The sequence below is a fragment of the Alligator sinensis genome, unplaced genomic scaffold, assembly GCF_000455745.1.
Source record: "Alligator sinensis unplaced genomic scaffold, ASM45574v1 scaffold896_1, whole genome shotgun sequence".
NCBI lineage: Eukaryota > Metazoa > Chordata > Crocodylia > Alligatoridae > Alligator > Alligator sinensis.
The window spans coordinates 111,102-123,547 of NW_005842940.1; the positions used below are offsets into that span (position 1 = coordinate 111,102).

Genomic DNA, 12,446 nt, shown 5'->3' on the forward strand with positions numbered 1-12,446 from the left:
CTTGTTTGCTACGTTTAATTTTTTTTTTTTCCAACTTGAATTTTTAGCAGTGCTTCCTTGTCAGTGAGCAACTTCCTCTAATGCTTACTGAACTCCTCTGGAGATCAACTAACCCGAGTTCTCTTGGGTGTAAGCCTCTTATATCCTCCCCCTGGAAACCTGATTGTGCTGCTTGTATTTCCTGTGTTACAGCAACTTCTGTTAATTAACTCCTGTTATATCTCCTAGGCATAACCTGTTCCATCAAAGAGAACTGGCTGAGAATTCATGGGTCTCAGCCTTCAAAGTAAATAACAGATGCTCATATTGACAACTTTTGTTTCTTTGAACAGAGTATTATGTGGCTGCTTATTTGCCTGGCCACTTCCTGCATCTCCTAAATATTCAGCATCCTGATCTGATGTGCTACAGTTTGTTTCTGACAGGTACAATAGGAATATTACTCTGTCGTGGGCATCTATGGGGTTTTTTTTTTAATAATCTCAGTATCAAGGTAGGGACTCTTTGAAAATATTTAGGTCCCTTTGTGGAAAAGTTCAGTGCACTTTGTTGGCCTTGCCTCTGCATTATTGTACATTCTTCTTTGAAAAGTCCAGAAGAAAGGGACCTTGAAGAAAAGGAACGTCACTTTTTTGGCACTTTCCTCTTTTACAAAAATTAATAATGCAGCTTATTCTGAAATGGAAGAAGATTTGAATTCTGTATGATTTGCATTCTTTGTTCCTGTGGCAGCTTTCCATTCCCCTCTCTCGCGTTTATTGGAGAACCAGTCTTTTTTCCAGTTTCATATGAAGATGTAAATTGGATTGTACATTTCCTTCCTCCAATTGAGTTGCTTTAAGTGTGTGTGTGTGTGGAGGGGAGTTTCAGGAAGAGGAAGTCTGCATTTCCTTCACCTGATCAGACTAATGCAATTTGTTTGAAAATCTCCACTGAAAAGCACATTATTTCATTTCAAATAACATTACTTTATAGGAAATGGGTTATTTTTGGAAACAGAAGGTCTTTGTTTGAAAACAGAAGCCTGTTTTTTTTTGATTGGGTGAAAGAAAGGTATTGCTGTTGGGACTGGCACAGCTCAGAGATACGCAGCAGGGTCAATAGACGAGCTAATAGATAGCTGGGGCTGTTAATATACATAGATGTTTTGCTAAAGAAATAGTGAATGTCAGTGGGACTCGCTTCATATTATGCACTATGAGCCTGAGTTTTTTCAATGCAATGGATGTGAAGTTACCCTGGAACACAACTGCACAGTAATACATGCAAAGTGGTTTTGGTTTGAAAATATTTAAAGCAACAGCCTCAAAGGAGAATGGCCATGTGGTAGTAGTTTGGAATCGGCTGCTGTTCAGACATCCCAATAGAGTGCCAATGTTACTCTGAGTATTGGATATTCACTTGGTTTAAATATAATTAGTACAAACTGACACACACTAATCCTGGCATAATGCCACTAATAATGGCATAGGTAGCCAGCCAGCCCTTCAGTAATAATTTAAACTGAGGCAAAAGTTACATCCTCTGTCTCTCCAACTCTACAATGGTTACTATTCTGTGCTACAGTGGCAGTGGGCAACAGGGAAGGGAGGTAGTTGCTTGAATTACTGAATTGTTGTTCCAAATTGACCCTAGCTGACTTCCTGCCCCTGGGGCAGGGGGCTGGACTTGATGATCTTCGAGGTACCTTCCACCCCTAATGTCTATGAAATCTATGGAAGACAATTGAGGAACATAGTTAGATGAACTGTGTTCACCTATTTTCAGCTTGAAAAAAGATGGTCAGGTTAAATCCAGTACTTTAATAAAATAGTGATCAGCATGGTAGTGGGAAGGAAATCAAAGGCAGGGAGAATTTGATTATCCAGGTGTTGATCCACTTGCCTCTCCTTTTGGTCAGGGAGCTGCTCTGCTTAGCATTTCTGAATAGCAGGCTGGGACTGCCAATCAGTTGGAGCATGGAGGGAGAGGATAAAGCATGTAAGGATAGTAGGTAGATTAAAACTTGGGGAAGAGTTTGCTGTTGAGGGTCATGCAATCTTCCTTTAAAACTCTTCTCAGGGGAGGATGCAAGCATCGAGTTACTGCATGACACCTCTATCCAGTCTATTTGTAAGTTGACACTCTTGGATTGCTGCTCAGGAAGACTGTTTACAGTGAAAATAAATGAGGACTCTTTAATGCGCTTCATGTGGAACAGTAAGCTGGACAGAGATAGACTGGCAGCTCTGCACTGTGCTCTTGTCCATCTGGGAAGTGCAGCAGACTTGGAAGATCAGGTAGGCATGTAACTCACTCCAAGTTTTTTGCCTGGTTTGTTCATTCAGGCCCTTGGCAGATGTTGCACTTAAGACATGATTAATTAGTTAATCATGTCTTAAATAGCAACCTGGCCACACGTTCAAGCAGTTCATGGTGCAATAAAAGGGAGAACACACCACAACATTATTAAATAAAATATGTATATAAATAGATGCACAAATAGATGCGTGTAATAATTTTGTGGCTTGTTTGCATCACATCTCAAATTGCATGTGCAACCAGTGCCGCATTGCATATACAGCCAGATGCAGGTTGGCCTATTGGCTGATGGGCAGGCCCAGCCCCAGGGCTATGCCAGTCTTCAGCCAGCTCTAGTGCAATCCCAGGGCTGAGATCAGCTGGTTGGTGGTCTCAGCCATGGGCTGTACCAGACCACTTCAGGACTCTAGTGTTTTTCAGGGGCTGGGGCTGCCAATCAGCTGATTTGTGGTCTCAGATGCAGGATTGCACAGCTTCATTGGACACCCAGCTTTCTCCTAGGGTGCATTTGAGATCTGATTCCTGATCCCCAAATCCTGCATCCTGCTGTGCGCATGTGATATGGGGCAAGGTGTGAATGTTATTATTGGGGATCAGATCCTATCATGCCATTTGAATGAACATCTGTCAGCAGCCTCAGTTTTAACAAGGGCCTGCTGCACGCCTTGTAGAACAAATGCAGTGTCATGGTCCCTATATACATCAAACTTGTGTCATAGTAGCATCTAGAAACTTACCAAGTTGGGGTTTCAAGATTCTTCTTGCCTAATGGTATGAACATGCAAACAATTTATTGCTAGGTAAAAGGAGGTGGAGATTTATCTCATGTCAGGTGGTCCACAGTAACTGTACCTCTCTTTGAGGCTTAAACTACCACAGCTTAGCTTCCACTTACTGTTGTGTAAGAACATTCACAGACGGTTACCATGGAAGAGCTGACATGCAACAAAGCCTTGCAGTAAATTGTTCTTATGTCAGTAGCTTAATTTATATGTAAAGGTTGTTCTGAAAACATACCTGACAACATGGTACTGTTTTAGACACTGTACTGTAGGTGAGAGGTTTCTGTTGATCCAGTTGGTTTTCAGTAGGCTTTCATTTGAACACCACCTTACATACAGAACTGCAAGGAAAGTTCTGCTTTCTAACTCACAGATTATTCAGTGGATTTTGGAGAATTTGTCACCGTGTCATACTTTCGATCCTATTCAAGAATTTATCATTGGTAGGTATTTCTTGTACTATATTTTAAGCAAAACAATTTAGTGGATTAATAGTGGGGACACCAGGAGTTAAATCCATAGTTCTGTACATTAACCCCCATGCCTTCTCATCTTTTTATTATACTGTCAGTTAAATGACCCAGCTGTTTGTATTGCTAATTAAGAGGATGAGTATGTTGCAGTTCTAGTTTTAATACCTGAACGTTACACGTGTGAATATCTACTTGGTAGTTCAGTTAGGGGGAGCAAGTACCATTTTGATTCACAAATGCCCAACACCTGACTTGAATAGCTGGATGTGTGTTGGATAGAAACTGGAGCAGTATTTCACTTTGAGTCCTGCCCAGGCCTTTGAGCCATGCCGTGAAGCTGCTTCAATAAGCTGTGGATCCTCTGCAATTCCTACTTACCATCAGATCCTGTGACTTGCCAGCCCATGCCCTGCCTCCTATGTGTTCCTGTGCAGGGGAGCTCTCAGAACTGAGGCCAGGAGCTGACATGCCTGTACCCAGCCATCTAGATTTCTTTTTTCCCTTTGTGCAGTAGAACCAGGCTAGTTCCACTGCCGAGGAAGCTGCTTTGGAGATTGTGGTGGGATTTGTCCCTAAACTCGCATATTGGTAGAAGAGTGAGGGAAAGGAAGCTGAAGTGGGACAGGTAAACAAACAGGAGCAGACTGTAAAGCTTTTTCCTGGTAACATTAACTGTATCCAGCCTTGCTTCATGTAAGTCTTTATATATTCAGCTTCCCTGTACTGGAGAATGTGTCCAGAGAGTAGCCAACTGGATAAACTTTTGCCATATACATCACTACTTTACTGGAATGGGGTAAGATATCAGCTGCTATTAACACTAATAATTTTGGGGAGAGATTTTATTTTCCCTATAAAGCCTGTCGTAGAACCTGTTTTCACGTAGAGAATCCTTTTCAGAAATGATCCAAGAATGAACATAGCTGTGTATTTTCTATTAGAATTAAACAAACATTATATATTCGCATTTTATCTTATCAGGAATACATAGTTTGGGTAAATAACTGCATTTCTGAAATCACAATATTACCAGCTGTGTTTGCATTACTATAAATTTATGAATGATTTAATTGGTGATTTTTATATAACAGGATGCAGAGTACTATGTATCATATGGTTTTTGTAACAGATGCAGAATAACTTTTAGTTGGTATAATTATGCAGTTATTTCCAAAAGCACACTGTCTGAAGAATACTGCTGTTGTGAATAACTTTCTAAATAAAACAAAATTAGACAGACCCCTGAATGCGTAGCACAGAGAACGTCAAAGTTTTTTCTTTTTTTTTCCCCAACCATTTTTACAACGAGGCCTAAAATCTTATTTTTAGTAACAATAATCATTATTTTAGTGAGCTGGTAGTTTATTCAGATGGTAGTCTTTAAAAACAACCCCCCCCCCCCCAAAAAAAAACCAAACAAACAAACCCCAAAACAAACAAAAAACAAACCCATATGCTGTATGGGCCAAAGTCCAGTTATCGAGTTTACTTTAGGGTACCAGAATACCACAGTCCTGACCCAGAAGTCTGCTTTTCATCCCAGCAGAAAGAGAAAATATCATCACAACTTATTTAGCTGGATTATTGCCCAAAGGAAAGTGATCCAAGATATTTGCAATTTTTGCTTTATAATCCTTTAAAATGATGGCCAATTCACGTGTATTTGTTATGCCAAGCAATTTCTAGTCATTAACCTTCATCTATATTTACAGGTTGTTCCTGGAATAGCATGCACAACAGATATTATTTCTCTGCCTATATTAAAGGTAAGTCTCCATGGAAAAGGTGTTTCTATTAGTAAAGACGGGAGTAGTTCATTTTTGTTTTCTTTTGTACTTGGGGCATGTGTTACCTGAACATAAGGATGACGAAGAATTGTTTAGTCCAAGAGACTTGTGCATTTATCTCCTCAAGGTTTAAGCTGTTCAGAATTGTAATGGGCATTAGCTGTCTAGCCCAGCTCATCGGAGGCAGACCCTCCAGTGTTCAGCAAATATCAGATGGGACATAGCCTTGTCTTACTAACAGATGCTTAACCTATCAACACATCTCCAATGCTCAACATCCCCCACAACAAACCCGTTAGAATCTACAGATCCTACACATGCCATTCCGAAAATGTGATACCTGATCCAATGCCCCATATGCCCTTGTGGTTAAGTGGGTGAAACTAAACAGAAACTACACATCTGAATGAAATCTTACAGGAGAAAAAGGACAGATGCACACAAACATCAGTAGGAGCACATTTTTTTCACAGAACAGCCATTCCCTTTCTGTCTTCATGCTTAAGGGAAAATATTCAAATACCTTGGACACTGAGAACCAAGGACTGAACAGCGACGTTGACTTTGACACACTGGGTGTATCTACATGTGCCATTAAGGTAATGTGATAAACTCTGATGCAGTTTGCACCAGAGAGAGTCAGCTACTTGCAGGTGTGGCAGCTATATGTGCACTCGGGACTGCAACATTTTGAGTTGGGGCAGGTCAGCCCTGTGCTGTGGGTGGCAGCAGAGGGGCTGGTACCCTTGTGCCCTAGCCAGCCCCTGTCACAGTCTACATGTATGTTTTTGTGGAGTAAATTACTCCCCAACAGTATTATCCTATGGCAAAGTTAATTTACTGCACCCTAAGGCTGGCATACGTATAGACTGTGGCGCTTTACTGCAAAACCAATTAGTCAACTTTGCAGTAAAGTGCATATGTAGATGCACCCACTGTCATCTACCTGTCATCTAAGCTGTTCCTGCTTCTTTCCTCAGACCTGATGAAAAACGCCTTGCACTTGAAAGGTTGTCCAACTTTATCCAAGCCATGCAATTGGTCCATTAAAGATATCATCCACAAAAATCCCTGCCTCCTCCGTTTAGTCTGTTTGGTACCTCTTCATTCTATGACTTGAAGCTAATGCAGGGAAGCTGCTTTGCACTGTGCCCAGTGAAGCATCCCACTCATGGGGCCTCGTTCATTATGCTTCCATGAATAGCACCAGCAGTTCATGACCCCCTGTCTATTTTGACCATGGCATCCTGCGCATATACCAGTGTGATGGCTCTGGCTGTGCTCTTCAGAAGGAGTGGCTGTTTTAGGTTTAAACCAATTAAATACAGAGATATAGAGAGAAACATACCTGGTGGTGAACAGAATATGTTTTTGGGGGTGAAGGGATCCCTCGCTCTCTGATAGGAGTCCCTATACTTGTTATGGAAAATTGGATTGATAACTCCTCTGTCTTCTCTCCCCCAAATTACCCCCAGCTGAAGTATTTTATTGAGTTGGGAGCATGTGACAGGTGGGAAGAACAAGACCCAAAGGGCCTTTCAAGTAAATAGTAAGATGTATAAAGAATGTTATGGAGAACCAGACTGAAGAATAACAGAGGAACCAGGTTTAAACAGCTGATGACTCAGAATATGAGTGGGGTGGCATCCTGTGGGGGCTGCATTCTGCATATTTGAGAATATTTTCTGATGGAATAATTTTAAGGATACAGAAGCCCCTTTGCCTCTTCCCTCCCCCAAGTACTCAGAACTAGTTTGTAATACTTCAGTCTCAATTGACTTTTAGGTCCTATTTTCCCCTCCCTGCCTCCAGATTTAACTCTGTGCTATCATATTAGTGCTGGGGTTTTTTTCTCCTGATTTATGCCAGGATGACTGGAGAGTCTGGCTTCAACTGCTTGACATTTGGTTTCACTAGGAGATGAGGACACATCTTAAGATCAGGACTTAAAAGAGAACTTTTATCTCCATATGATCCATGTAATGCACTGAGGTCAGATTTAGAAAGCTGTTTAATTTGTCTGAGATCAAACTTCAAGGCTCTGGGAGCAAGGGCCTTTAGCAATACAGTTCCTGATGGCAGAACTCATTTCCTATTTCTGTCTAAAACGGTAAACAGATCGAGAAGGTCAAAGTTAAACGAAAGACACCTATTTCCTGCTGCTTTGGTCTGGAAAGTGCTGTAGTTTTGAGTGAGTCTGAGGTGTAAATGCTACAGGCCAGGCTCAGTGCTATGGTCTGTCTGCTTTCTACTGCTCTATGATGCAAAAGTTCCATAAACCCAGTTAACTAGGCCAGCTAATGGGTTTTCATTTGGTTTGCACTGTCACCTTCACAAAGCAGCCAAATGTTTCCAGAGAATCTGTGTGGGGTCTTCACAGAGATAAGTTGGTGCCCTGATAGGTTTACAGGAAAAGGACCCAGGCCAACAAAATGCTGAATGCCTTTGTGAGAGGCTGAGTGCTTTCAGCTTCAAGGAATCAGGACTCATGGCAGAGGTGATATCTTTTATTAGACCAACTAGATATTTGCAAAAAAAGTGTATTTATTTGCAAGCTTTTGGGCACAGTCACCCTTCCTCGGGCATAGAAGAATGAAAAGATAGAAAAATTTATCCTAGGTGGAAATTAAAATTCATATTTGCATTCTCCTATGCCTGAAGAAGGGTAAGTGTGCCTGAAAGCTTGCAAATAAAGCCTTTCTTTTTTTTTTTGCAAATATCTAGTTGGTCTAAGAAAAGATATCACCTCTGCCATGAGTTTTGATTCCTTTTGCCTGTAGACCAATATGGCTACAGCCTGTATCCCTTCAGCTTCAAGGTAATTCACTCACAGCTGCTGCACACAGTAGGCATTGTCCTGAAATAAAACAGCTGAAGAGGAGATAACAAACACAGGCTTTGAGCAGAGGATCATTAGAAGGGCCAGAGTCACAACTGTAAGTAATTATGGAGTAGGCTTTGTGGTCAGCAGAGACCTGATTTGATCCCTTATTCTAAAAAAAAATGAATCTCCTTTTGGTCACTTGAGTTTCACTCTGTCAGATAGAGTAGAATTATGCTCAGGACTGGGAGCTTAACTGGAGGAAAGGTCTGAAGAATAGTGAAGAAGAGAAGGAAGATATTTGTCATGGAGGCTGGCACAAGAAAGGCAGCCTCTTGAATAGTACGATAGGTGACACTGCATGTGCTGCCAGGGGCTAAGTGTTGAGCCTTGATTATATATCTGCATAGTGCATCAAGTGCATTTCGGCATCTCTTCAATAGCGCATAGCTGCATTATGCCCATTTAAGATGGGAAATTAAGAGGAACAGTGGGTAAGTACTACCTAATGCCACTACTTTCGTAAAAAGCTCAGTGAGGTCTTTAAGTGATGATGAGTGGTGAGGTCCTTTGGTTTAAATTGTCATCTGATTCTCCAGTAGCATTATCTTTTAATGCAGTGCTGGGAAATAATTTCTTACTGCCTGACCATATAGGGCCACCTGCATAATAAACACTGCTCCCTGATGCACTTGGTGACCCCTCCTCCAGGCTCTCAACCCATTTAACTTTTTGTGATCTGCAGGCCATAGAAAATTGGATTTAATTCATGATTGTCTTTTATTTTAACAAGCTGATTTCTTAAATGCAGGGTTTTGTTTTCAATGACATTTGGAGCTCTAAAACATACTGTTTTCTGTTGTGACAAACCCTTTCCACATGCATTTTTGCCCCATCTCAAACAGCCTTTTTCTGTGGCCTGAAAGGACCTCCAAAAGGATCTTACATGATCCTACAGACCTCCTGCAGGTGTAACAATTTAAACTGACCACTAGATGTCACCCCGGTCCTACACTTTTTTTCACCTTTTAAGTGTGTAAATTCGTTAAATCCTAGATCTGTAGTTTCCTTAATCTGTCAATTCAGTTTGTTCACATGTTAAATTGAAATTACAGTCACACTTTGAAGGAAAGTTGCTTAGGGAAATAATGAGCTGGTACTTGGGGAGGTAAGAGAGTGACTGAGAATGGCATGTTTGATTCGGGCAGATCTCTTCAGATGTTGCCATGCTGGAAGGAAGAAGCTACCTGTTGGTCTAATGCAAACCCAAGGATGAAAGTGATGGCTTGATTTTATGCGACTCTGGCTCTTCCAATGATCCTCTGCCCAGAATTCAGGATTTTACCGGTTATCTTGTGGACTGGGAGGGGGTCAATTATTTGGGATTTATATCCTTGGGAAAGAGGGAGGATTTCTTATCTCTTTTCCTTCTCCATTGTTTCTTTTTTACCTTCCTTTATAATCTTCTCTGACAAGGCTGTTTTTGTTTTTACAAATTATCTAAGCATTTTAACAAAATATATCTATTATAGCAAAATAACATCTAATAATCGGTTACATCAATCACACCTACTACTACTACTTTTAAGGTAAAGCTATGATATGGCATGTATGGATTATTTAATGTCCCTTATCTTCTTTTAGACCTTGTGCTTTGTTTAATTATGTTTGATGTTTTGCTTGACTTCCTGACCAAGTGAGTTGTCACATTTGCCAAGGTTGACACTGCAGTTACTCAGAAACAGGTTTTGGGCCTTCTGCTGAGCAACACAGCTGCAACTTAGCCTAGTTCCCTTGAAAATGGCCAAGGCTGGCAACAGGTGTTCAGTCCTCTTTGTTTCCAACTTTTCATTGACCTAAACTAGGCTTAAAACGATATTTCTTGCCGTTACTTTTTTTCCACTGCTATAGCTACCCCATGTGTTGACACTGGGAGGGAAGTGGTTTGTGTCAGAGGTGTCAAAATAGTTTGGCCCCCAGGGCTAAATGCAGACCACAGGGCTACTTGTGGCCTGGATCGTACCTCTTTCCAGCATTGGAGCAAGTGATGGTAGAGTGAGTGACATTGAGGAGTGGTGGGAGTTAATACACCTGTCACTTGTCCTGCCGCTGCTAAAATATGTCCCTAGGAGGGCTCCATATCTTTAATTCATTTTGCACCCAAATTCTCTGCACCTCCAAGAAGTTCCATGGCCTGGATCCAGCCCATAGGCTATGTATGACACCTCTGGTCTATATGATATTGAACTGAAATGCAGATGGGTAGGTAAGGGGTCATCCACACTGTGAAACTGCTTGAGTTTGTTGGCAACTTCACTGTGGCCTACTGAACGAATGAAAAAAAACACAAAACAAAACTGGTTAGAGGGAGGACCGGACAAAAAATATCTGCCTGAGCAATATACAAGCCAAAAACCTGTCTACATCCTGTGAACTGTTGCCAAGTTGGTTGCTGGAAAAATGGATGGACATGGGTATCCTAAATATGAGTAGTAAAGTTAAGTTTTGGAGGGGGGGAGTTCTGTTTTTGAGGGCGGGGTGTTTCATACCAGAAATGAGCACCTTTAACCTTATGTGTCCTTTCCAGTACTGAACATGCTGATAACCCCTAATAAATAATAGCCTCAAATTTCTATTTAAGAAAACTAGACCCAGTGTAAAAAGACAGCTCGGGGAAACCAGTATTTTTTCGTCCTTTTAACTTATTTAGTATTTACAGTGACCTATACATCAAAGATTTGAAAATCGTTATGGTAAAGCTTGTTCTGGGTTACACATTTTGTTACACAGACGTCACAAACAAGCAAGTCTATTCATGTATTTCGAGTTTGGTTTAAAGCTTTGGGTGCTTGTTCTACTCAAGAATAATTGCCACATAAAGAACATAGATTAAAATTAGGACATCTTAGAAAGAAAAGACCAGCAGTACTAACATTGTCATTGTCTTTGTCATTGTTCTCCCATGTCATTTAAATGGTAGGTTAGATGCTTATTTCAGTGATGGTGCAGCTTGTATTCACCATTTCATGTATGTACTTGTAGGTGCAAAACTGTAAAGGCTTCTGGGAAAAATTAAACTTGTACCTGGAGAATGTAAAGTATGCTGAGCCGCAATTGCATTACAACAATAATGTGCTCCGGAGGGAATGGTATAAGCTACTTTCAGAAGAGGTAAAATAAAAAAGTCTAAAAAACTTATCTAATTGACTGTCCATCTAATAGGCTTACATTCTGTGGTGAGTAATATGAACCCAGAAGAATTTAGTTTTTAGTAAGATGGGTTCAACCACTGATGGAAATGGGGTATTTCTTGAAGGGGAGCCCCCAGAATAGAAGTGAAAAGTAAATCATTGCAGTTTTGGTGGGCTTATATAAGAAGCTGTGTTCCACAGCCTGTCCCTAGCCAGGGACTTGGATTTCTACTACTGTAAATGCTGTGCAGCTTCTTTAACTTTACCTAGTGTGGGTTTTACTTTGAAAAATGCTTAACACCTCAGTTCCACCTTATACCATTGGAAAGAAAAGTCAGCTCTGCTTCTTATCATTCTTTGATTTGGCAGACTTATAACTGCTCTGAAAACTTTTTCTTTTCAATTCACAGAAGGAGGGAAGAGGAGCCCCTGCATATTTGAAAAATATTTTTGAAAATGCGAGAAAGTAAGCAAACTTTTTGTTAACGTTACCCTTCTTTATTTTGCTGAGAATAATTGCTGGATTTAAATATGTCAAACTTGGCTGCATTTTGTTGCTATCAGGTACTTGGTTTATTTAAAACAGTTTATTAGAGATCATTCATGCGTCTGTCATAGGACAATGTCAGTAATGACATTGGGGACACTGGGAGTGTAGTCTTTGGGTCTAAGGAATGAATGTTACAAACGAAGAGTTGGATTTCCTTTTTTAATAAAAAATTTAAGTGATTTCATGCCACTTTTTCTTAACTACAATGAGATGATATACTCCATAGATGTAATGACACTTTCCGGGTTTTAAATCTTAGTTTAATGTGAGAAATCAAGGAATAGTGTAACTTTTTAACATACATCTATTTCTAAGACACAATTTTTAAAGTGGCCTTTTTTCCTTTATCTAGGGTGCTGTCCAACCTGGATACTTGGAGCATGGGTAAGGAAAATAGGCATTGGCATAACTTTTAGCTGGCTAGGATACTGAAATGTTTGTATCTATTAGAATATATACATATATTTGTGCATGTGCCGTTAAAACTAACTGCCTTTGAAAGATCTAATGTATAAGTTGGGCAGAATTGGTGGTGGGGGGG

General features: G+C 40.5%; 1 protein-coding gene across 2 annotated transcripts in view; it reads left to right on the forward strand.

Moving 5' to 3' along the window:
- Positions 1-12,446, forward strand: part of GSAP (gamma-secretase activating protein) — a 72,417-nt gene that overhangs the window by 30,941 nt on the left and 29,030 nt on the right. For both annotated transcript variants that reach the window (XM_025192524.1, XM_025192525.1), the window contains exons 15-22: positions 333-425; positions 2,062-2,279; positions 3,457-3,526; positions 4,270-4,352; positions 5,269-5,322; positions 11,207-11,335; positions 11,766-11,821; positions 12,258-12,289. In XM_025192524.1, the coding sequence (XP_025048309.1) occupies positions 333-425; positions 2,062-2,279; positions 3,457-3,526; positions 4,270-4,352; positions 5,269-5,322; positions 11,207-11,335; positions 11,766-11,821; positions 12,258-12,289 (735 nt within the window). The remainder of the gene's footprint in view (positions 1-332; positions 426-2,061; positions 2,280-3,456; positions 3,527-4,269; positions 4,353-5,268; positions 5,323-11,206; positions 11,336-11,765; positions 11,822-12,257; positions 12,290-12,446) is intronic.